The sequence below is a fragment of the Mixophyes fleayi genome, chromosome 6 (assembly GCF_038048845.1).
Source record: "Mixophyes fleayi isolate aMixFle1 chromosome 6, aMixFle1.hap1, whole genome shotgun sequence".
Lineage (NCBI taxonomy): Eukaryota > Metazoa > Chordata > Amphibia > Anura > Limnodynastidae > Mixophyes > Mixophyes fleayi.
Genome location: NC_134407.1, coordinates 181,168,948 through 181,194,971, shown reverse-complemented (window position 1 = coordinate 181,194,971; position 26,024 = coordinate 181,168,948). Strand labels below are relative to the sequence as shown.

At 39.0% G+C, this 26,024-nt stretch overlaps 1 protein-coding gene across 3 annotated transcripts in view; it reads right to left on the bottom strand.

Annotated features, from left to right (window-relative positions):
* Positions 1 to 26,024, bottom strand: part of NDRG3 (NDRG family member 3) — a 44,312-nt gene that overhangs the window by 4,956 nt on the left and 13,332 nt on the right. For all 3 annotated transcript variants that reach the window (XM_075177458.1, XM_075177460.1, XM_075177459.1), the window contains exons 2-14: positions 23,310 to 23,402; positions 19,102 to 19,137; positions 14,635 to 14,740; positions 12,978 to 13,098; positions 12,545 to 12,607; positions 10,353 to 10,413; positions 9,740 to 9,826; positions 9,218 to 9,274; positions 8,797 to 8,900; positions 5,938 to 6,000; positions 4,848 to 4,899; positions 4,118 to 4,165; positions 1,428 to 1,463 (exon numbers count right to left, since the gene is read on the bottom strand). In XM_075177458.1, coding sequence (XP_075033559.1) covers positions 1,428 to 1,463; positions 4,118 to 4,165; positions 4,848 to 4,899; positions 5,938 to 6,000; positions 8,797 to 8,900; positions 9,218 to 9,274; positions 9,740 to 9,826; positions 10,353 to 10,413; positions 12,545 to 12,607; positions 12,978 to 13,098; positions 14,635 to 14,740; positions 19,102 to 19,137; positions 23,310 to 23,366 — 891 coding nt within the window. In that variant the 5' untranslated portion in view covers positions 23,367 to 23,402. The remainder of the gene's footprint in view (positions 1 to 1,427; positions 1,464 to 4,117; positions 4,166 to 4,847; positions 4,900 to 5,937; positions 6,001 to 8,796; positions 8,901 to 9,217; positions 9,275 to 9,739; positions 9,827 to 10,352; positions 10,414 to 12,544; positions 12,608 to 12,977; positions 13,099 to 14,634; positions 14,741 to 19,101; positions 19,138 to 23,309; positions 23,403 to 26,024) is intronic.

Sequence of the window (26,024 nt, the reverse complement as noted above, 5' to 3'; positions counted from 1 at the left end):
TCACACATGCAAGTTCTTAAAATAAAACAAAATTAACCAAATCCACCTCCATCCTGGTAATTTCCTTTGTAAGATGTATGTACAGTGGTGATGGCAAATATTACAAGCCTGTTGAGAATTTAAAAGGTTTAGTAAGCCAGTGATGGGCAAGAGCTGGCCCTCCGAGTCCTCACATGTGGCCCTCAGCTCCCTCCTGCGTTATCACATTATTGTTATAGCTTGTAACACTTGTTTAAGAGGACTGTTGATATTACAGATAGGTGTCTGATTAAATGTATTGTTAACTTGTTACTGAGATTAAGGATAATGTGCAGCCTTTGAAGCTTAGAGGGCAGCACCATGAGGCCTCAAATGTTTCAGGCTTCCCTATCATGGGTTTAAAACAATGGAGACCAAGCAGCCTCAGGTGCACTGCTTTGTGCACAAACCACCACAATATGGATGGAACAGCGCCTACGTCACAGCGTGTCATCAGTTTGAAATGGAGGAGCCTTGTCACAGTGATTGCTTTTACTGGTTAGTAGCTTCTGATTGAAATGAAGCAAGTAAGGAGTTCTGTGCAGACTCTACAGTTCAATAACCCCAGCTCCATCTGTATGTTAGATCTACAAGAGTTGCAGCCATGATTGTGTTATAGTCACGGTTCAATGCCAAGGGGAGGTGTTGAAGTTTAATAATTGGATGAATGCGGTTAATCAATATTTTCTGTACACTACAATCAGTTGAAATGTGATCAATATGTCATGTAATTATTTTCAAAACATTTTATTAAGCTTAAACATGTATCACTTTATTTTATATAAAAATATGAGGATAAAATAGGTTTCCAACTTACAAATTAGTTTGGTATTTTGTTCGAAATTTCATAAGAATGTTTTGGTATTATTTACTGTAGCATTGGCCAAGTGTGAACGTTGTTATAAATATCACTTTCATACACAAGAGCCAGCTCACAGGGATCAGAAACAGATTATACAAGTCTAGAGCCAGGAAACTCAATGACAGCTGGCAATCTCAAGGAACAGCCAAAGGAATCTACCTCCCAGGAACTCCACATGATGTTGGTGATGGACCAGGCAACGAATGAAGACCTTAATATTGTAACCGTGCATCTGTGTGATGTCACTGCTTTTTACATCTGTACAGTGTATACATTGTTCACCTCTGGCTTTGGACCCCACAGCGTTCTGATAGAAGCTTGTGCAACAGGCACATATGCTTATGCATACCAAACTTTGCCTTCGGTTTTATTTGCAAAGTAAATACATGTGCTTTGGAACCACAGCGATTGCATTGGAGAATCTTTATTTTAAACTATAGAAGTCTAGGAAATGTGCCTAATTAAACAGTGCAATGTGTTCAAATGCACTGAAACTCAGATAGAAGTTTTTATATAGAGAAGTTAATAAAATTACGACCTAACCAACCTGAACTGCTTGTGGTAATCCTCCACAATCTGCCATCTAAAATAAAAAAAAACAAAGCAATCAGTATTTAACCTTTATTTGTATAGGGCCTACATATTACAGACAATATTTAATCATTTAGTCCCTGTCCCAATAGAGCTTATGATTTATATTTCATATCACATACACACTAGGATTAGCAGCCAGTTACTTTTTTTTGACTGCAGGAAGAAAATCAACCCCATGCCCCAGCACTGCAGCAATTCTAACCACAGTGCCACCATGCTGCACCTTGTGTGTATAGAAAACATGACTTTCATAATCTAGACATATTGCGTTAAATAAGCATAACGTGAGGACAATACAGAAAATATCTTGCATTTTATTTTATTATGTTAAGGTTTTGCACGTTAAAGTTGAACAGATTTCTCACAGGCTAAATGGTTGTACAATAGTAGACATTTCTGCCTCAAAGCACCAGAGTCTTGGGTGTAAGTTTGACCAGGGTACCATCCAAGTGCAGGATGCATGCTCCTCTTGAATTTGTGAATAATTTCCTCAAGGCAGCCCAAAGACCCACTGGTAGGTTAACTGGTTTAGGCCTAAGCAGCTAAACTGGGACAGGTCCTGATGTGTCCAATTAAACTCTCTGTACAGCACCACAAGCTTCCAGTGACATGTACTACAACAAATAATCTGTAATAGACATCAATTTCATAAATCATAATAGCTTATGCAAGTTTTCCAGGAGGAACAACTAAGCGCAGCAAGTACAGTGTAGTATAAGTGTAATAAAGTCTATGGGCTAGATTTACTAAAGGGTGGTTTGGTCAAACTGCCGTTTTTTGGCTATTTTTCTGGCAGTTTTGAAACCACTGGATTTACTAAAGCACAAACCGCTGTTAAACGGCCAGAATAGACATTTTTCAAAACCACCACTTTGCAAACCACCATCCCGATTTTAACAATGAACATACAAACCACCAGATTTACTAAGCTGGGTTTTTCAAGCCTGCCGCAAAACAGCCAAACGGCCAAAATGAAAGGTGGTTGTGAGTAGCGAGATTGCTGAAACCATGCTGTTTTATGTTCTGAATGGCAAAATAGATCAGAGAAACACCATTGACATTTCAATTTGGGTATTTATTAAATTAATTTTGCCCCTTAACTTTTTTTTCTCTTTATTTATTTATTTTTTTTTTAAAAGAGGACACTATAGCATTATTGGGGACATGTTAATATACATTAACTGATTAATGGTGGATATAATTAATGTTGCTCATTTTAGAATTACATCATGCCCGAATAAACTTAAATTTAACTTTTGGGGGGGGGGGGGGGGAGGGGAAGTTTCACTATACTAGGGGAGACAAAATTATTTAGCACCTTAAATCAACAAATAATGATTGCCCAAATAAGAGAAAGCACCATTTCCATTCAGAACATAATTTAAATGCCAAAGTAGTTTAAACCGCATGTTTCAGGCTTCAAGCCATTCTGAAGCAGGTATTAAAACGGTCCTGTCCTTTGGATGGCATATTTTAACCAAACCCGCGGTTTAGCTTTCAATCTGCCATACAGCGCCATTCATTTTAAAACGCATCCTCAAACTGCCCTATAGTAAATGTGGTGTTTTGGACCACTAAACCACCGACGATGGATGGCTGTTTCAAACCGCAACCAAACACGATTCTTAGTAAATCTAGCCCTATGACTGAACTATAGTATTGCAGTATAAAAAGTTGTTAGTGACAAGTTCACTAACTGTAGGAAACAGTTTCTGGGGTGATATAGTTTAGAGAACAGACATATCACTAGTCTACTAATGTAGTACTTTTACATTGGAATGTGAACAGATGTCCTAGACTAACAAGCAAGCCCACAAAGCTATAGTTTAGCCTGGCACAGTGACTGGCTTCTTGCAGGCTGTTTCCCTATATCATGTAGCCACCTTTGTAACCAATCACAACTGATGCCCTAGGACAAACACTGAAGAACCACGTTGTATCTTCTGAAGAGCATTCATAAAAATGGTATCTGGAAATACATTAACTTCCACTACAATATTACCACTGCCATTTGATTTATCAGTACAATATTTGAAAGTTCTATTATGATCAATACAAAAAAACAAAGCAATATAGTAAATTATATTATGGGCTTGTGGAAGCAAGAAAGGTGTCTGGGCTTTTACACTGTGCATCTTTAATGAAAAATATAGAAGTGTTGTAGTACAACTGTACATACAGAAGCCTACATTTATACATGTAAGGTAGATTACAAATGCTTGTTCGGCAACATTTGTAAGAAAAGCCTAAACAGAACATTGTGCGTTTGTCTCATACATTTAGATATCACCTTGCCACCCTATGACATTATGAAGCCAATAGCCAGGTTTAATTCATTTCCAAAAAGATTCACATCCACCATGAGAAATTACTTCTATGAACTACATAAAAAGATAGATCCTTACACAGTTTAGTACTACTATAAAGGCATCCTGCATAAAGGGAACACATTTGCATATAGCAAAGGCCTAATTAAATAAGGTTAACAACTGTGGGTCAACATTTTTTTGCAGACCTTTCGTTTTGAATATTGCAGAGTCCATCTGAAAACTCAGTGGTGGAGAAAAAGGAATGGTAGTCATGAAGAAACATGTAACAGCTTTACAGAAAATCTGGGGTTCCTCACGGTCATCACAGAATTACCTTAAGAAGAGTTGTTCTTGAGGGGTCTAATCTGGCGTTGCATTCTACCTGCAGACAAAGCAAATTAAGTTTTTACATGTAGTCTACATTATTACTAATCACATTTCTAACGTAACCCACAGATTGATTAAAACAGTACAGATACAGGAACAGTTCATAGTATACAGGCTTAATTATCTCAGACTGAGAAACAAACTAGTTTTTAAAATTATGCTTAATTGCCGTCTGCCCCTATATACGTTTTATACCCCTATAGAATAGATTAAATGTGCCATTCAAAACCACCTCAATTCCTTAGCACACTAATTGGACAGATACGGATAAATTAGTATGACTGCACACAGTATATTGGAATGCCTGACCATCAGTGTTAACCAATATCTGTACAAACATTTTAAGTTCTACCACATACTCCTACCAAGCCATGAATATCTTTAATACATTTCCCTGCTTGCAACAAGTGGTTCATTAGTAATGAATGTGGGCAACTCCATGGGAGGAGAAGACGATTATGTTCTGCAGCAACATTTATGTACCAATCACGTATTTACAGTGTGTAAGGCGATTGCCAACTTGGCAATAAGGTACAGCAGGGCTAATACATACATACACACCTTTAGCATTGAAAATAAATATGGAAAGCCTTTACTATATCATAATACCAATAGGTTTACAGAGATAACTGATGCAAATACCAAAATACTTAAATTAGCAGTTCTAGTAAACTTACTACAACATCAACTGCAGGCGAGTTATCACCAACAACTAGCAAAGTAGGGCACCTATGAAAAAAACAAAAACCACAAAAAACAGTGTATAGTTTATATATTTTTGAAGGCACCAAAACAATCAAAAGGCAGATACAAAAATGACATCTTGCAAACTGGCGTTCTAACTACTTTACAAGTCACTTAATAAAATGTGTTTTTGACTTTGCATCAGCCCTAATTGGCAGGCTTGTTCTCCAACTTCCCACCTACAATGTCCCATTGAAGCATGTCATATCAATTAGGACTCACTTAAGCCAAAAACCAAAATAAACAAACCACCAAAAGCAATGTTTTAGCTAAAGAAAAAAAACAAAAACCTTGTTTATCATTTTTAAAAGACCGTTCCCTTGTGGAACGCAGAGCCTCAAAGTTTCCCTGTAGCATAGTGAACTATGTATGTAAGCGAGCATTCCCATAGAACTATGCAATATCTTAGCAACCATCAACACTTCTAAAATGTTGTAGGAAGCATCTGATGGGCTTTGAAAACCCATCCATGTGAATTAGGAGGTACAAAGGCTTCACACACACTGGCATTTTTCAGTACCTATGGTGTATTATGCAGAAGTGAATTTAATATGACAGCACCAACATGTACATTTATAGTGAAGCTTGGGTTGATTTTGGATTAAAAAAAGAAAAAAAAGTGTATATTCAGAGATAAGTGAACTTAACCATTGATGCATAGATCTAGTGTCAACACCTCAGCAAATTGCGCCCCACACACCTGGAAAGTGACCACACTGCCAGTAGTTTATGGTCAGGTGATCAAGTTATATCAAATTATGCCCTACATAAATCTTTCAAACTTATGTAGCCAATCCAGAAAATAAATTCTGGAGTCCTGAAAAAGAAAACATTCTATCCCCACACTGGTGCTATAGGACACGCTGCCTCTATCATACAGGAAACCTGCAGGCATCCCATTGTGCCTCCAGCAAGGCAGACACCACACCTAACAGTACCTGCAATTAAGCCTCTATATCCATCAAATGGACAACTAGAAATGGCTTTTGCTCATAAACATATCAATAGCCTTTTTTGACCTACTTGAGTGTTCCTTCAGAATTATGGGATGGATTAAGGGGTCTCTCGATCTCCAGATCTTTGCGGCTGGGGAAAAAAAAAAAAAAAAAAAAAAAGTCTGAATAGATCATATTTTACCTCCTAAAATAAGAATTAATGTAGAAACATGGAAGTTGTAATCTGTTTATTTTATTTCCTCCCGTTTCTAATATGTAATTTTAGCTTTGCAGAGAATGAAACATAAAAATCTATGCAGATTAGTACCATGCACGTGAAATACAGAGAAGTGAAATTGTGTGTAAAATATGTCTGAAAGCAGAACATACAGTTATGTGGCGGTGTAAAGGTCTAGAGACAATGGGGGAATTCAATTGGCCACGTTAATGTAAAAAGTAATGTAGCTTGCGCACCATTATCTTTATTACGGTAATTTTAATGCCGGCTTTTTACTTGCTGCTCCCTGAGTGGTGAGCAGAAAGCTGGGTTTGTTTCGTTGTAAGAATGATAGATTTATTACAGTCTAATCTGGTGAGGGGGGGGGGGGGGGGGATTCAATTCCCTCCAATGTGGCAAATGACAATGCAAACTTTGTAATCGGTGGTGCCATATAAATGATGTTCACAACATGTGAATTTACATAGTGCCTGACATACATGAAACCAGTAAGCATAACAGGTGTGTAGGTACAATGGAGCAGAATACATCGCATGGATCCAATTGCTATGACACATTACATGACAGTCAATATCAGACAAGACCAGGACATACAAAGTAGACAGATTGTGAAAAGACATGAGGAAGAGAGGACGCTACTAGTTAGAGCTTATATTACTAGTGGGGTGTGAGGGGAGACTGTGCAATTAAGTGGAACGTTTTAGTATGTTATTGATTGGCGATAGGACAGTGTGAAAAGACATGGGAACCAATTAGTGAAGTACAGGCACACAGTGGAGCAGTTTGTTAAGGCACCAAGACAAGCTGGGCAGTGGCCTGTGTCTGAAAAGGTCCACTGTACCACTGTACAGGTGCATCAATTGTAGGGGCAGGATACAGTTCAGAGTCCAGATGGCTACTGGAACACTGAACACTAAATTAGCAAGATCTGCAGCATTTCATAGCCAAAAGCGGTATGAGACCATTTTATGTCAACAAAATATGTACACAAATGTATGATGGGTTGTCCAAGATGGTAGTACCTGGAGGGGGGAGGGGGGGGGGTGTCAAGCGGGGGCCAGCTTGCTTCCCTTTGTAACCAAATCACTCGTTCGTTGAATTTCCAGACATGTGGATATCATAGTCCATAACCTATGCAGACTGAAGTGTCCAAACTAATTATAACTCCTTAAAAAAAAAGCCCATAGTTGGAAATATGACATGCAGTACTTGCCAGGACCGATCAGTCACCTGTATTGCTGCATATTAGGACACTGTGTGCCAAGGGAATCTTCACGAACCATCACTGTGCACAGGAAACTTCAGGACTGATCGTCTCTCCAAGCAAAGAGGAGGCCAGCTAAAGTAGATGCCTCTCACACCAGATCTCCCATTGAGCATGTCATTTCCAAATGCAGTAATCAATCAGGTAGGTAAAGCAAATGTAATCACTTCTCTGTATGCGAGTATATTATGCCATGAAAATGTCCACATGAATTAAGGGTTAACTATAAAGACCACCTCAGTTTGCATTTCCCCACATTTATATATTAATAGTACCCTGTATCTGATGAAGTCAGAGGTGTAAGGAAACGCTTCAAAGATCTAGAATACATTAACACTTATTTAAAGGTGCATTTGAAACCACAATCTTCCTGCATCAGATCACTATTTGGTGGAAAAAGGGACCTTACTCTTTCCGAGATTTAATGCATCAGTCAAAGGCAGCCCTGTCCTTTAACAATCTCACTGAACAGCTTGCTGCTTTCCACAACATTGGGACACTCCTCTCACAAAAGTTTGTGCAATTGTGAACATTCTGAATATCTGATCACTACAGGTGGTTTTATCTCAACCAACTGCTTCTCCTGTTAGTCCAAGATGTCCCAAATTTGAAGATTAACTAGGGTTCAAGCACCTTATTTTATGTAGACAATTTAAAATCCAGCAGGATTAAATGGTCAGAGTACATGTACAGTTTACACCCTGTGAAAGTGCTTTTATTGCATTGCAACATTTTGACGTTAAAGGATCAGGACATAAAGGGTGCAAAGTTGAAACATTTTAAAGCAGGAAACAGACATACAGAACAGTCCAGACAAGGGCATAGCAGCAGACAGCTGTCCAAGCAACAGCTTTGGAGGGAGGGAGATCAGAAGTACAAAGGGCCTTGTTCCAGAGATGCAACAAAATGAGCCTTAAATTAATATGATAAGTTAATATGGTCTCATAACCAATGTATACAGTTATGTGATTTGGCACATAAGTAGAATAAAATGACTATTTCAGACTGATCTGCCAGATTACTACTAATGCAGTCAGTATGTTGCCCTATTGGAATGGGATGGAGTAGGCCGTGTGGTAGATATTCTATCATAATGTCATTGTATTAAGGAAAATACAGACAGACAGTCATTTTCATTTCAACAGTGGTCTATTTACAGAAGTAGAATTTTCACATGTAGTTCTGCATATATGAAGAGTGCAGAACTACAATGTCATTAACATGAAGCAACACCACAAAATGTAAAATGTGATATGCTGCATTGTTCATCCTATGTGTCATCAAAAGTATTTCATTTGCATGCAAAAAAAGGGGACATGCGCTGAAAGAAAATGAACTATTCTAGATTTCAAAAGGTCCATTAATACTATAAAACCTTCAATGGTAATACAAATGCCCATAACCAAGATCCTTAACACATCAGTAATTGGATTCAGTGAGATTACCTGTCGTAAGAATTTACAAAGAGTTGAAGGTTCTCTTGATTAATATCTTGGGCAATATGTAGTCTGTAGGTCTGGATTAAATCCACATTTGACTGAAGTTCATCCTATAAGATAGATAAGGAAAGATATAAAGTTATATACTGGACTGTTATGGTGACGATGTAATTTTCACCAGAGTACCATCCACGTATGGAAGCAAACACCCGTGATGTCCCATGTGTCTTACTTCTCTGCTCATTAGTCACTACTAGGTTTCATCGGGTTAAAATAACCATGATCAACATTACCAGACACTTTAAGAAGGCGGACAGATCATGTACTAAAATCCGGAGATTGTATTCATAATTAAAAATCTCTTAATATTTCTAATAGGTGACTAAAGCTATAAAGCAGATAAAAAAAAACAAACAACTCAACTTACATATCCAAAGAGGTGAGCCAGCACAGTGTCCACAATATTCGTTGTCCAACCAGAGAGCTAGAGAAGATTATAGAATTCTCATTCAACTATCAATTTTATCCAATTATTTGTAAAAAAAAAAACAACAAACATTATGTAAGACTGTACAGCAGGGAAATAATACACATTAATTACATAATGTGGACAAAGGACTGGTCTTGTGAGCAGGGACTGCAATCAAATGGGGAAGCAGAGGTAAATATAGAGGAGGCAAATGTGCAGATATTATGCAATGCCCCAGTTACATGTTAACATAAGGGTGTTCTGTGCCATTTTCTGTCCAAGCACAGAAATTTTTTCAATGATGAAAATGCAGAAAGGGGTCAGGTGATCGAAGGTTGAAGCTTATCCACCAAATTTGATTACTCATGAAAGACAAATGTCCATCATTTTACATTGCAGGGGGTTGAGGGTGGATGGAAGTTTAAAAAAAAAATAAAAAAAATAAAAATCATGTTTTCAATATGTCTGTTATATACGTACCTTTGAAGCTGCCCAATCAATCCATCCCTTTGCACAAGGGTCAATATTAATTAGCACAAGACCTTCAACTAGTTGTGGGTGATCAAGCTGCAGACCAGGGGGAAGAGAGGAGAGATTTCAAACATTTGTTATAACTTACAAAAAGACCAAAATATATGCCCAGAAAAAAACACAACAGCAAGATGTCAGGTTCTCACACTCCCCCAGAGCATCAATTCCTGCAGATGTGACTTAACTGACCAAGACAGGGGTTTGTAGAGTAGAAACTGCAGGGGTTGTGGGCATAGGAACCCCCTGATTATATGCAAGCAAGGGTGGAAGAGTTTATGGAAAGTTAAATAGAAATTTATTCTGATTTTAGAAAGAACCCCTCCCCCTTGTGGAACATAGTCTGTCGATGCTTAACCTACCGACAGTCGCAACAATGTCACCAGGTTCAGTGATGACAGATTGCACCCAACTCCCCCTGCACAGAACATTCAATACAATTTTGCTAAAAAAAAAAAAACCAGAGCTTGAATACAAGTCCCCATCACCACAAAATAAGAACCCCATAGAGGAAGAGGAAGACTAGGGAGAAAGGACATTTCCTTTGACAAGTATATATACTCACCGCAAATTTTGACAATATATGGGCACCAGCTCCAACTCCAATTCCTACAATGCTTTTTAGACTGAAAAAAGAAAAACAAAAAAAATTTGTTTATGTGAAACATTGAGGGGGAAGAACATACAAACTCCACACAGATAAGACCATGGTTGGGAATCGAACTCATGACCCCAGTGCTGTGAGGCAGAAGTACTAACCACCAAGCCACCGTGCTGCCCATACTTTATAATAAAGATTGCAGGTTTTTTTTCCTTGGAACAATGTACAGCAATCTGTAGCATATGGAAATACCTTCCTTTCGAATGCATTACATGGATAAAATGGAAACCTCAAAGAAAAGGTAGTTTGACTAGTTATTTCTACACCATAAAGTAGAACTTCTGGAAAAGACACCCACCTCTCAAACTACATTTTGTATTCCTATATTCTGGAGAACTGGGTAGTTTATACAGTGATGTATTTATACAGCCAATGAGCAATGTTTTAGCTTTTGTTTTCAGTCACTCACATTTTTAGCTAGGTTTTTATTTTAGCATTTTGTAAACTATTAATAGAAAATTAGCTGACAAGTCAGTGACTTAAATACAGGCTACATAGGACCCCAGGCAGCAGAGACAGCATGCAGCAAGCCACCCATAACACATGCTAGCTTCTTCTAGTCTTCCAGGGCTCCATGGATCAGCAGTTAACCAGAATATCCCATGCCAGGAGTAGCTGTTGAGACATCCTAGTGCACTTCTAGAAAAACAGTCCTGGAATACCCAATCAGGTCATCAGCTGAGCATCTTACCATGCTGAGAGCAGATTCTTATGGTACAAGAACTGGACTGACCTGCACCATTGCACAGAGATGCAACAGGTGACAGCATAGGTAGCTTGCACTGGTCACTAGCCCACATTCTAAATACTTATGCGACTGGTTTATATGGTCAGTCCTCATGTAATAAAATCTCTAAGGGGAAAACCACTACTAATTTACCAGCATGTATTTGAAATATGTTCACTTTTCTTTGTTCTCTGTGTACATTTAGGGATTTCACATCACAGTAAAAGTTCTGTAGAATCTTAGATACCAGTTGTGCCTTTTACAACCAGCCAGATTCTTTTTTTTTTTAGATGCATTAGACAAGGGTCAGAACGCCTATTGCATTGGACAAGTGGAAGATAAAGGCGGGCAAGGTTAAAAGAACCTCTAGTGAATTGGTTAAAAACAGCTCCTATACAAGCTCAGCCAATTTTATTTTCCAAATGTAGGGAAGTCTGACATTCATAAACCCAAACAGATTTCTCAATAAGCAGGGCTACAATAGCTCATGGCCTGTTCCGAGGCACAGGCCAGGAGATGCTACCCCTCAGCTGTCTGCCAGATGGTAACAAACCTGCAAAACCTGCACCATTTAATTTCATGGTCAAGATTGAAACAGCCACTAGCTTAATATTTCCCACATCCCCAATGTGGTACTGCGATTGGTGCACAGTGAACAGAAATGAGCCACGGGGGAGGGGGGGGGGGGTATGGGTATGTTAATTGATATAAAGAGATATTAAACATTTGGCACATTCCAGCCTTATAGCCACTGCAAGCGCAAAGATTGTTGCAAAAAAGTAAGTATCAAGAAATGAAAACATTGAGCAATCAATAGAGCCCACACATCAGAAGGAATAGAAGTGACAAAGAAAATGTCCATATTTAAAGATTAATGGACATCTGTGGCTGAAACCTATGTAGATGTGATAAATAAATGGACCATGTCTGCAAAACACTTTAATTGTCCTGTTTGAAAGCCAGACAAGAGATTTTCAAAGTGCATGAATAGATTTACCAGATACTTGTGTGCGTTTGCCAAGCACTACCTATCATGGTAGACTAAATTGATGTTGGAGAACATTGCTACTTGTGTCATATCTGCCAAAAACATTCCCAATGAAAATCCCTCCTTGATGTATACATGGCTGGAACACGCTTCTACTAATCGTACTGGGTCATGAATGTCACCCTATGGTGCTCACTCGAAACTTCTAGTCCGACACATATGGGAATTGCCCAATCCATAAGTTATAAATCTGCAGTACTCGAGATATTCGGAGCCATCGCTTAATTTTCAGAACTATGAAGTTTAGAAAATAATGCAAACTTATCCTGTCCAGATTTTGTACCTTTAAAAACAAACTTTATTTGAAATCTAATGAATTACCTGAGATGTGTTAAGACAGCAGATAACATATCAGCCAGCTCATCCATAGTGGGGTACTGGTACCTGAAACAGATGCAAGTTAACATATGCCAACAAGTATTACATTTATCAACAGCTGCGCTTTTAGCGAAGATAAAGATATCGGTCTGGAATAGAGGGATGCTTCTGATACTATTATTTTTCTCTACAGGAATACAGCATCTTCCACCAGTGTTTCCCAAACCATAGTCCTCAAGTACCCCTAGCATTGCATTTCTATATCTCTTTGCTGGAGCACAGGTGTATTCATTACTGACTGACATTTTGAAAGATCCACAGGTGGTGTAATTATATCACTTGGGACCTGGAAAATCTGCACCGTTAGGGGGTCCTGAGGACTGGGTTTGGGAACCACTGGCCTATACAATCAGCTGAAGAGAACTGTTCAACATACCCAGTTGGGAACGATGGTGCTCCCATCTGCTGTCCAGGTGCATCCACATGGCAAACTAAAAAATGCTGGGCGATTTCATGCATGTCTTCGTAGTTGAAAAATGTGCTGAAGCAGGACTTATCTGGAAAAGATAGATAACATGACAAAAAAACAAAACGCCAAAACACTGAACCAAATAGTAGTTACATAATCGCTTAAAATATCACTGGTTTCCCCTTTAAAGAACACTAGCCAGAGTTATTACCACTGACCTAGCAGAATTTCAGGGGTAGCGAGTGGATGGAAGCCATGCTAATGGAGGTCATCCAGAAGCCAGGTTGTTGTGTGGGCAAGGAGGCAGTCAGAGGTGGTGGTGGGAGAACTCTAAACCTTATAAAGGGGCTTTCCTCCATGTAGTACAAACATGCATAACTTCAAACACAAGCTTCAGAAACCACTTAAATTACAGTGTGCGCCAAAGTTGAAGCTTTGTTTCTGTAAGCATCTAAAAATTTAATCAACGCAGGAAGACAAACAAAAAAAACAAAGCTCCCCAACATTTTGTATTAGACTACAGACCAGACAATAGTCTGTCGTTTAGCAGACACTAATTACATTAACTGAAACACCCCGACATTATCTATTACATAAACATGCAGTGTACAATCTAAGATGGGAGCGGAAGATATTTATTTACGAGAGACAGGGTGTAGATTACTGCTGGTGTTCCATTACTACAAGTTAGTGGTTTACTTTCCACCTGAATTCTATAGAAAAAAACCCACTGGATTTATTAAAGTATATGGCCACACAGAATATTTGAGGTTTATTACAGCATAGATACGCCAACAAGCTCTCCTTTATTGGAGGTCAGCAGAAATTTTACTTTGCAGACTTTCAAGAGATTTAGCAGCTAAACTGGCTCTTTTTTCTTTAAGCTTATACTGGTGAAATAAGCAAAAGGGTTTGAGTAAAAGTTCACTAAACATCTGCACAGTGCAGTGGAGGATAATGTAACATTCTAGTCTAATAATCAACTTTTAATTTGCCAGTCAGCAATTGTACATTGTAGCTGTATTGTATGCTGTTTGTGCTTATTAGATGCATGACAATTGTGTACGCAGCCATTGCTCCAGATCTAGGACAACACCTTTAGAGTTACTTATACTGGGTGGAGGGAGGGATACAGCCCTAGCAACTGGCTGGTGACAGTTATGAGAGATTGTTCACAAGACATCAAATGTTTTTTATTAAACAGAATTGGGAAACCTGCCAGAAGTAATGGCGCAGCTCATTAAATATCAATCAGCCAGGTTACCTACATTTACAGAGCCTTACAAAGCCAATGACATATGGCAACCATTGTCCTAATGGAGCTTGCATCAATCTATCTTGCTTTGCAATGGTCTGCTTGTCTGGTGCCACCGGCTGGTCTTATAGCCTTGCCAGACACTCATGAGCACTTGAAGCTCTATTGTATGTACTGCGTCTTTTACTAATTAAGTTCTGAAACCAATACAACAGTATATTTCTAGACAATTTCATTTTGCGCTTCAACTCTTGTTGCACAATACTGTGACTATATATTTTTTTCGGGAGGGGGAAAAAAAAAAAAAAAAAAAAGGGAAGATAAAAAAATCATAAAAATAGATAAAAAAAAAAAAAAACAACAACTTACGGTTCAGGCCAATGTCATGGTATGTGAGAATCACTGGTCTATTGCCTTTTTGAGTGCCCCGCATGGTGACATGTAACACACCGTGAGCCGTCTCAATATCATGTTCCTACAGCATAAAGAAAAAAGTTGCACGACATAATGAATGACAATGTACAGTAAAATCATAGTTTACTGAAGAAAGCAAAGTTATGATGTACTTGAGCAGCTAATGGTCTTTAAAAGCCCAACTCATTTAATGATATATCAATATCTATGTATAGGCTTTGCTTCTAATTATCATCCTTTATTTAAAATGCCAACATATTACATAGCGCTTGTACATTGAGGGAAATCATGTTAAACCCACATGAAAGAGAAGGTAAAATGGCCCTACCCAAACAAGCTTCTAATTTAAGAATTGTGGGAAACAAATGACACAATGGAGCAGAATATCAACTGTAGCTGGTGGTGGGGAGAGTGTAAGGCAGAAGTAATCAGCACCAATATTAAAGCACCAACTGGCGACTAACATCTGTGAGCTACTGGTAGTGTGGTAAGGTTTGAATGAGGAGAGCCAGTGGAAGGTGGAGACATGAAGAGAAGAACCAGTAGAAAGGTCCAGTTGGGTGCCCAGAGTTTTGTATGGCCTCATGCTCACTGCTGAACAGAGCCAGGAGACGTTTCCCATGTTTGGAGAAGTTGTGGCAGCAGCTACTGTCACCAAGCAGAAAAAGATATGGCTACAGCAATGACAGTTGAACTCCCTGGGTCCAGCAGCTACTAATGGATACTATTTAAAGAGATCCTCAAAACATCCTGGTCCCACCTTGCAACAAAATTATGGGTAAGGCACAGAGAAGATTTAAAGTGCAGCCAACTTGAATAGCCATCCACATGCCATGTCTGAATAAAAAAAAATTAAACCGTAAGCTGGAAAATGCACTTTGCAGAAGTTCAAGGAAGGGAAACATTTCAATTAGTGTGTACAAAACCTAGCGAAAAACCAAGTTTCTGACAACGCAACCCCAGACACACCACTAATGACTGACCGAACAGCTCATCTCCTGCTAATGAGTAGCCCATTATTTAACAATTAAGAGTCCTATGAAACTTAGATTAATATTTATATAGTAAAACTACTATAAAAGATGCATTATGGACCACACAGGCCCTTTTCCTCAATGCATAAAACACAAGCTGGAATTAATCTAAAGCGACGACATTTACGGTCACTAGTCCAACAACAATTACTGCCAATAGGGGACAGGTTACCATTTTCTGCACATGTCATGAACATCATGATATTGAAACAGTTACACATTTTCATGTCTTTGCAGCATGCACCCCACATGCAGGACTACATATCTGCTGCAGACAGCCACCTTTATAAAAATGCATGTTCCAGATTTCTGATTGTATGCTCTACTGCAAACAGAATTGGTGTTTGTCAACATCTAATAAATAGTGCACCAACATACCAGCCATAACCGTAAAACTGTTATATTGCAATGTTCAATAAACATCTTTATTATGTTTACAATCTAAGTACAAAAAGACAAGACTTTACAGCTTTCTTTCAATAGGAAATTAACCAAAAATGCCAACTTACCACAGGAACCAGTGAACAATATATTTGGTCTATATCCAAATAAGCCATTGAGATTGTGGATGGTATTTTTGCTATTCAACATAAACAATGCAGGCATCCAGTAACAAACATTTGTAATGCAAGAGCAGTATGGATTAGTTTTACTAATTGGATTTCAGCATTTAAGAAGGATGACAGGTCACTGGAAATTAGCAGGCTACACGTATAGCCATCACTCACGGACTGCCCACATTTCTAGAAGCCACTGTGTAACCAGATTCAAACAACGAAGGAAAAGGAGACAAAAAAAAAACCCAAAACAAAACGCAGGGGTAACAGGAGAAAAGACAAAACTCCATATACACAATAGAGAATTGACTATACATAAACAGACAGTTTAATATTCAATTTGAATAAAATAATCTGAAACATGAAAGCCAAAAAAACACACACACACACACACACACACACACAATTGCTCAGCTTGGTCGTGCGTTGTGTGGGTGAATAGTGGAGCGCTACAGTGGAGGAGCCCAATGTTGAAACTGTATTTTGCTTTACTCTCCCCTACATAAAACAGGCATTTTTTCCAGTATGCTTTAAATACAGTTCAATATAAAGGAAACCTGAAAATTGTTACCAAAAGAAATTACATTAAGAAAAAAATAAATAAATGTTACTTTATATAAAAACAGATTTGCTGTGAATATGAAACTGTTAAGAAACCATAATTATAAGAGAAACAGGTGCCAATTAAATTTGAATTAGGTTCTTGTTATTCAAATTAGTTTACAGCAAGCTTGCACATGAAGAGACACTGAATATAAAGATACATTGAGTGTTTCAATGTATGAACACCTCAGATTCTGCTGCGTGATTACTACTAGACAAAAATTCATTTCAGGTTGCTTGCTGGCTAGATTTCTACAAACAGACTAACCTCTTTATATGCACATTGTGGGGTCTATGCATCAATAAGATGTGGTACAGCTAAATATGCATCGCTGCACATCACAGTGATGCAAATTTAGGTACCGCTAAGATGCACCATGCTGGGGCTACTTTGCGAGCCCCGGTGAAGAGGGCCTCTATTTTGCGAACGTTTCCTGCCCACCAGCAGCTTTGCGCTGGCGACAAGAGGAAGTGATGTGCGCACGTGCACAGCACTTCCACTGTACCGGATTCTGCAAAGCCAGAGAGGCTTCAGCAGAATCCCATAGAAAATGACATGTAACGTCATCCTGTTATGCCATTACCTGTCTCTGCAATGCAAAGCTCAAAGTTTCATGCATCGCAGAACATCGCAGTCCCCATAGTAATCTACAGGGATTGCGATGCTGCACGGTGTTTGCCTAAACGGAGGAGATTTCATATAAATCTCCTCCATTAGGCAGTTAATACATAGCAAACTTACTTAAAAGATGCGGAAACAGCTGTTTCTGCATCTTTTAAGTTTTTTCTTGATGCAGAGACCCCCCCATCTGTGGTGAAAATAATCTACATTTAAATACAGATTGATTGAACTTTAAGATCCAATTTGCTACAATAAAATATAAAGATTTGAATAAGAATTACCTTATACATTGTTATTGCACATGAAAAAGGACTGACTTTAATTTGTAGCATAATAAATTCATATTTATGATGTTATTAAATAGAATACAGAACCCACCTCTGACTTTTTTCTGTAACATTAGATGCCAAATGCTAATCCAATCTGATATTTCATATGTATCAGCAGGCTTTGCAGTAGGAATAGAATACTGTGTTTTGTGAATGGCTCACGAGAATAGACTATTGTATACTGTCATTAGATTGGGCTTTGTATTGAATAGCCATCAGATGTAGATAATTAATGTGTAGAGAGGTTGGTTAGATGTGGCTATATATTATATACAGATAATCAAAAATGCATTAGACACCAATTATAATAAATTAGCATGGACGCCATTGTATTTGATTTTCACAGCCTTTGATACAGTTTGCTGGCTGTGTAAAGCCATTCCCAGTCTGAGCAAAATGGCAGAGACAACTTTGGGTCACATCCCTCTTTTCCACAGTTAAATCCCCCTGATGTTAATGCTCCTATGCTGGTCTGTGTGTACCACAGTATCTGAGCAAGGTACCAAGTGTACATTTTAGCGTTGGGTGCAGGGCAATGAAAGGTGAATGTTTTAAAGAGGGGACCACTGCATTCTATCCATGTGTCTGCCAGATTCTGGGCAAGTCTCATTATGAAGTGTGTGATACTAAACTGGAATTAAATTTGTCATTAGAGGGTGACCACCACCTTTATTGACTTGTCTATGCCTTCATGCCAAAGTCACAAGATAAATTACCTTGTCCTTTCCCTCTATACTTTTCATGTGTGTTTTTATATCATGAAGCAGAGTTGTGTCTTTGCCCCCCAGCTACAGCAAGACTGCTGGCTCTATAAAATTGGATAAAACTGTACATTGAGACCAGGTTTGTATCCCAGTGGCTCAGCTACCATTGGTACCGTAGGTGCTGTGCACCAGGGCCCATGTGCACTGATCCTCTGCAAGGCAGATGCAGAGGGTTGGAGGCCCAGTTCCCCTCTTCCCAGGGCCCCCTGCACCAGGGCCCAAAGCTCCCTAGTTCTGCCTCTGTACAGACCGTTTCAAGTCTATTTTAACAGATAAGATACCTATAAAAACCAACTTGCTCAACATTTGATGGCAATTTGTGACATGTTCATTGTGGCTGGAGTAAGTCTTTAATAATGTAAGTGGATGCTACCATACAGCTTGCTTGGCTTACCTCTATTTCCCTAAATCCTTTTTCCACCTTGTGTGAATACTACATGTTAGAAACTAGCCCAACACTCACTGGACAGACCCATGTTACAGAAAAATGGAGACTGAACGGTTAAGTCTTACCTGTCCATCAAAGTCCTCAAAGCTACGGCCAGCAGTCTGTGGGGAAAACAAAACAATGCAGTTATACATTTTCAGTCAGAATTTGTTACAAAAATAGAAAGGGCACTAATCACCACACTGACTGACAGACTTAGAGCAAAAGAAACAAAAACAAACACAAAAGGGTATAGGACAGTATGGCAATATTATGGCAAGAAGCATTGTTAGGCAAGTACAAAGTATTCAGAACAGTGTATTCCTCACATATATTGCAAATGCAAGCCCTTGACAACCTGTAGTTTGAGGAGAAAACATGCAGGCCCCTCTCGCAACCTCAAACTACCCCTCTCCAAAACATTTATTTCAATATTTAGTAAAACAGAAGAAAAGAATCCTCCCATGCTGCCACCTACACTATGGGATGAGGACTTCAGCACTTTGCATATGTCAACTATAATACTATATATCCCAAAGTATATATGGTAGGAGGGTCTTCAGATTCATGTACCATTACATACACTTTAGCAAACTAACCACCATCAATAAAAGACAAAAAAAAAAAAGCTTTATTTACAAGTTTTAAAAAATTCTCTATAATGTTAATGTGCTTTTCTTATGTGCAAAAACAAAAAAAACCCTCTGAAAATACTGCAGATACCATGATCACAATCCCTGTGCCTGCTGTTTACATGGGCAGCAGTGTAAAATGACAGACTATGGATGCATAGTTTTAAGCTGACTCGCATTTTATATTGCAGCCCATGGAAGCAGTCACCAGGAGCAGATTTTCAGAGCGGTTCTTGTTCCAAATTGACCACAAGTGCAAATAATCAACAAGTTTGTATCAGTGTTAGGAACCCCTCTAGCCGATACTGCACAACCCGGAGTCTGCTCTGCCAGTCAGGTGTTCACTGGAGCCCCTAGTGGTGGGGACAGACTTGGCTGCAGACTAGCAGAGGGTCATGAAGTGCGTACCGGCTAGGGAGAACCCAGGAAAGCAGAGTGAAGTCCAGGCAAAGGTCAAGGGCCGGCAGCAGACAGCAAATCCAATAAACAGGTCGAAGTCAAGGGTCACAAGCAAACAGGAAGATTGGTAAACATGCCAAAGGTCGGGGTCACAAGAAACACAGGCAGGGTCCAAATCCAGGCAAGGGGTCATACATGGGCAATACAACAGAATATCCAAAGGACAGGAGCTAGGAGCAGAGCAAGTCAGCAGACTGGTAACAGAAGCTATAACTGGCAGTGAGGCTGCAGACCTCACTGTCTTAAATACATAGACCAATCAGGGCTTGCCCCTGGGAAATACACACCTGCAGGCTAATTCCCTGCTATACCAACAGGCCAATCAGGGCTTATCCCTGAGGTATACAGTTGCAGGCTAGTGCCTGTTAATTCAATACCAGCTGCAGCTAATTGCTGGTCTCACGAATGCGCGTGCGCGCCCGGCTTCCTATACTGCTGGGGCGCCGCAGAGGCGTCCGACCGTGTCTTGGCGGAAGTGACGTCCCGGTCGTCATGTTGACGGCTGGAACGCATTGGAAGCGAGCCGCGGCGGCTGCGAGTACCGCTGCGGCTCGTGACAATCAGTTGATATGTGCAGTCTGCAGACCTTACCTCAGAAGTCAGATCCACCTTAAGCTAACAAGTTGCTTCCTAACATACATGAGAAGGAGCTTTCAAAGACAAGCTTAAACCAATCCAGTCCAAAAATGGTAAACATTTAGCTATATAAAGAAAACATTAATGCCAATAACCAGGTTGCAGCAGTATTTGTAGTTCTGTTGCAGTGCTATTTGTACAGGTTTAGATTAGCAGTTACATATTTTTGCAAATGGTTCACCAATGTGTAATCTTATGCCCCAGATGTGTACAACACAGTAAACATATAATTGTCCAGCAAATGAATTCAGGACAGATTAGATTGGCTTCATACAATAAACTATTCTTGCATCAATGAAACCAGCACAAAACACAAATAGTCTTTCCATATGGATGTACCAGTGCACCACCGACACAAGTATAAAGAGAATATCATGAAAATGAAAGGAACAGAACAGCATTTGTTGCAATCAGATGTGAAATCAAGTCTACAAAGTCAAAAGGAATGAAACTATGCCTTTGTTACAAAGGATATATTGTTTACAACATTAAGTGTGAATGACTAGTTCTTGGCAACCAGTTCTAAAGCGAAGAAAAATAGATTGAATCTGCAAATTAGTTCTGGATCTTAAAATTGACATTTATGTCCTTGCAGGGCTGTTAATAAAATAAAATGACCTTTAGTTAGATTTATTACATCACACCTGGAATATTAGCATGTGTTGAACATTAAAAAAAAAACAAAAAAAAAAAAAACACATACCAAACAATAAAAAGGGACATAGAGGCCCCTTTTTTTCCTTAACCAAGTGATTCCACCTTTTATGCAAAAACAAAGTGTAGTGCCATTTGTGGGTGTGTACTGGTTTCAATTTGAACATTGCACCTAACGACCAAGTCATGCGCCTTTTGGGTGGCATAAGCTTAAATTTTCTGTAATGATCCAATGACTACCAGCCAACCGTGAAAGAATTACAAATCAGATTCATTGCGACCATTCTCAGCCATCTTTGTTGACTAATGAAACAGACAGCAATTTCTCCCCAACCTGCCAAATTGAATATCAAAACCCACCATGAGTGGCTAAGTTTAGGCTGCATTCAGAATACCTCAATGAGAAGGACTGTCCGATAAAAAACTAGTTTTTAGTCTTAACAGACAAGACGAAGCTGTTTAAGAAAAGAGCCTCTCTCACTAAACAAACATTGAGGGGATCATAAGACTAGTCACAAGTTTAACACTCCATATTGTGAAACTATTAAGATACTTACCATTAACTAGTAGATGTTTACTAGTAACAAGATATTTATATTCATAAGTTTTGCAATTTATTGAAGGCTACAAGGGGTAATTACAGGCAACAAGATCAGTTTTGGCAGCAAAGTAATGTCCAGAGACACTCAATGTTCTCATGGTTATTTCTGTAGTCCAATCTCAAGTTCTATAAATGTATATAAATAAGTGGCAAATCTTTTAGTGTATTACAGTGTACAATTTATTAGTTGGTATAGGCAGTGTGTCTATGAAACGTTCGGAGAGTCCAAAATGCTTGTGAACATGCCTTTCTTAACCAAGAGTAGTTTCCAACCAATCTGTTTTTAATAAAATAAATCAAATCAGTGTATGTGGATTATTCTAAACCCAGGCTTGTAGTATACTTTTTCTGGTTGCTGTCTGAGGTTATACAAAGCAATTTCTTACTCCTATTGGCAGGAGGAAGTATGAGGATTCCTAATATAGCCCATTCTGAAGATAGAGGAACAAAGATCTAACATTCTGCATCAAAACAATGCTAACTAGAATATTTTTATAGGGGGATCTTCCCAAAGTCAATGGTATACAGATGCATTCGTAACATTTGGATGTTGGAGACTGAAAAATGTTTCATTACAATATGCTGAAAAACTAGTTTGCATGTATGCATAGAGTAAAATGCTTGACAGTGCTGGAAATGCTTATTGCCTAGGAAGGGTTGTAAAAGAATATCAATTGATGTTCCAATTTCTTATGTTATAAGAGACTATCCAATAAGACATCAATAGGGACTGTTCTAGTATTTCAGGCAAGAAATACATTAAGCTCATACCACACAAGTTTTGCTCAAGCAATAAATCACAAAGTACATATCCTGGGTATAATACGCTACAAATATCAGCATGATGTAATTTAATACTGGGGAAGCCAATTCTACCACCTCATCCCCGATTTAGATTTTTTGCAGTATTTGGAGACTTATTTTGGTGTTTAATGTGAAATAAATTGCTGAAAAGGTCATCATGGTTTCATAATTTTTATTGATAACACCTGTAGAGGATATAGCATACTAGGGAATAGAGATTTTAATATTGTTAACCTACCCAAGAATGAAGTACAGGTGGTGCCATATTTTTAGTTCCACTAAAGTTTTTAATTAATCTTTCTACACTAACCATGTTTTTTTTTACCAAATTATGTCCAAATGTTATATGGCGTTTGGCCCATTTAAGACTTAAGTTTGTGGAACACAGCCTATCTCGAAAATTCAAAGAGCAAGATTGAAAAAAAAAAAAAACAAACCCCCAAAACCTCCTATCCCCACCCAAACATTTCCTACATTTAAAAACAAAAAAAAACAACCAAAAATGTACCTTGTCTGTGAGGAGAGGTTTTATCTCGGTCAGCTGGACATCCTGCAGTTCCTCCATTTTTTAGATTTTGCAACTGAGGACAAGTTTGTAATTCTGTGACATGGAAAAAAAAAAGTAGTGCATTAAATACATATGCACAGCCAACCAAGTTGTTAGCAAGTACCAACTGTTCAATTTTGCAACCTCCAGTTGTAAAAAGCACCCCCACTTCAAGCAGGATATTCAATAACATTCTATGTTTAATATATTTTAACCAATTGTATTTCCTAAGATTGGAGGCTACAGATGGCCAAAAAAAACCCGATTATGTAAGGCTGATGACATCACAAGTATTGACAAACGCATCCTTATGGAAAAACCCTTGTAATATATTACATGTTCTTCTGCAGCTGAAGCATGTAAATTGGATGCTGGTGGGTAGCAATGAATGGAGGCAGGCTCTGTAGTCCCACTAACACAGAACAGACAAGTAATCCAGCAGAGTTCCAATTTGACTTTCCATATACTTTAGCAGGAATGGGGGTTGGGCTTCACACAAGATCACCCAGACAAAATGTACCTTATTGTGCACACTAATAGCGGGATGAGTTACTATACTTTTTATGCCTGGTTCCTTCAGACTTCTTATAGTTGCAGTTAATGCCCAAATAAAAATGGACAGATATATTTGATGTGCCTGCGTTATGTAAATCCAGCATGCCTAACAGACCTCTCTAAAGTACGGTGTAAGGTAGAAGCATTTCCGTATTAGACACTGAGTAGCTACATACAATTTGTACTAGTATATTGTCACTAATGATACTACACAATGTAGTCAAGATGTTGGCTCAGCTACTGTATTCCCTGGGTCACTTGAAAATGCCATGTCATTAACTGTAGGGGGTATTTTGTTTTTTTTTTTTTAAACATTTTATTAAGGAGATTTTTCAGTTTTCAAAACAGTGTAAAGTTTAAGTTACATTGATCAAACAACAAGTACCTTGCAGATGAAAAGAACAATGTGAACTTTGTCAATCAAAGTAAAAACATAGAAAGGGAAAGAAAAGAGAGAAAGCAGGGAACAGGGGCAGGGGAAGGAAAGAGGGAGAGGAAAGGAGGCAATGTTAGTGTGGTAAGAGGGAGAAGGGAAAGGGGCACCTGACTTGGCATCTAGATGTATTACGTGTATCTACCATATGTTGCACATCTTCTAACTCTATATCTAATAGTTTCCATTCTAATCAGGCCTTGGTTGTTCTGAACCATAGGAGGCGAGCCAAGGATCCCAAATCGCACGAAATTTATTGGGACGGTCATTGAGGATGCTTGTAATGTGTTCACAGCTATATGTCTGCCATGTTCTATTGATGATTTCAGGCAGCGATGGGGGTTCTGGATGTTTCCAATTTGCTGCTATTGCGCATTTAGCCGCATTAAGTATATGGCCTATGAGCGCCATAGTATATTTGTTAACATCCGGTATAGGCCTATGCAATAGTGAATATGAGGGGCAGGGGGGGAGTTTTACTGCGGTGACTATTAATTAAATTGTGAATTTTCCGCCAGAATTCCACAAGTCTCGGACAGGACCACCAAACATGTTGGAATGAGCCTTCCTGCCCACATAGTCTCCAGCATTGACCAGAGGAGTCAGGATATATGGCTTTCAAGCGGGTTGGGACCAAATACCATCTATATAAGAGCTTATATGAGTTCTCCTTGGTACGGACACAGATAGAGCTCTTAGCGACTCGTGACCTAATCTTAGCCCATTCCTCTATCTCTAGCTCGACGCCAAGGTCTTCTTCCCATTTCAGCTCGTAACGATCTTTGGCAGGTTGACGAAATGCCACCATGATACTGTAAAAAGTAGATATTAGACCAGTAGGAAGGAATTTACGTCTGCAAAAAGTTTCTAAAGGTGTACGTTGGTATATAAGCTTAAGCGTTGGGAGCGATTGATATAAGTGTCTCAACTGAAGGTATTGATAGAAACGGTCATGGGGAATGCCATATCGTCGTTGTAAGTCCGCAAATTCAGGGAATATCTGCGTGGGCGCTATGTCAGTAATAAATCTTAGACCTTGTCGGGACCAGTGGTGAAAAGAGGAGTGTTGTTGCCCTGGTGGAAAAGCTGGATTGTTCCACAGTGGGAACATAGCTTCTGGGTTTTTTATTAGCTGAAACGTGCGGGTACTGTAGTCCCACATCTGGAGGGAGAAACGGGTGGTGGATAAGAGTAACGGGAGTGGTGGTCTATGTTTGATTGATATCCAAAGCAGTGTATAGGGCGAGAGTAATTGCAAAAAAGTAGCCTCAATGTCTACCCAGAGCCTAGTGGAAGATGGAGAGTGAAATAAGACTAGCTGGGTTAGGTGTGCAGCATTATAGTATTTAGAGATGTTTGGGAGGCCCACCCCCCCTTCTGAATTTCGTCGGAAGAGCGTGCAGGCTCTTACTCTGGGTCGTTTGCCTGCCCAAACAAATCTAGTAATTTGCTTCTGGAGGGTCTGTAGCGCCAGAGAGGGTACTCGAACAGGTAGGGTTTGAAACAAATAAAGAATTCGTGGCAAGAGATTCATTTTTACCACCGCCATGCGGCCGAGCCAAGAGATATATAGCTTATCCCATTTTTCAAGATCACGTTTGAGTGAGTCTAAAAGCCTAGGGAAGTTAGCTGCGTATATCTGATTATAATGGGTCGTTAAGTAAATTCCCAGGTATTTAAGTTTATCT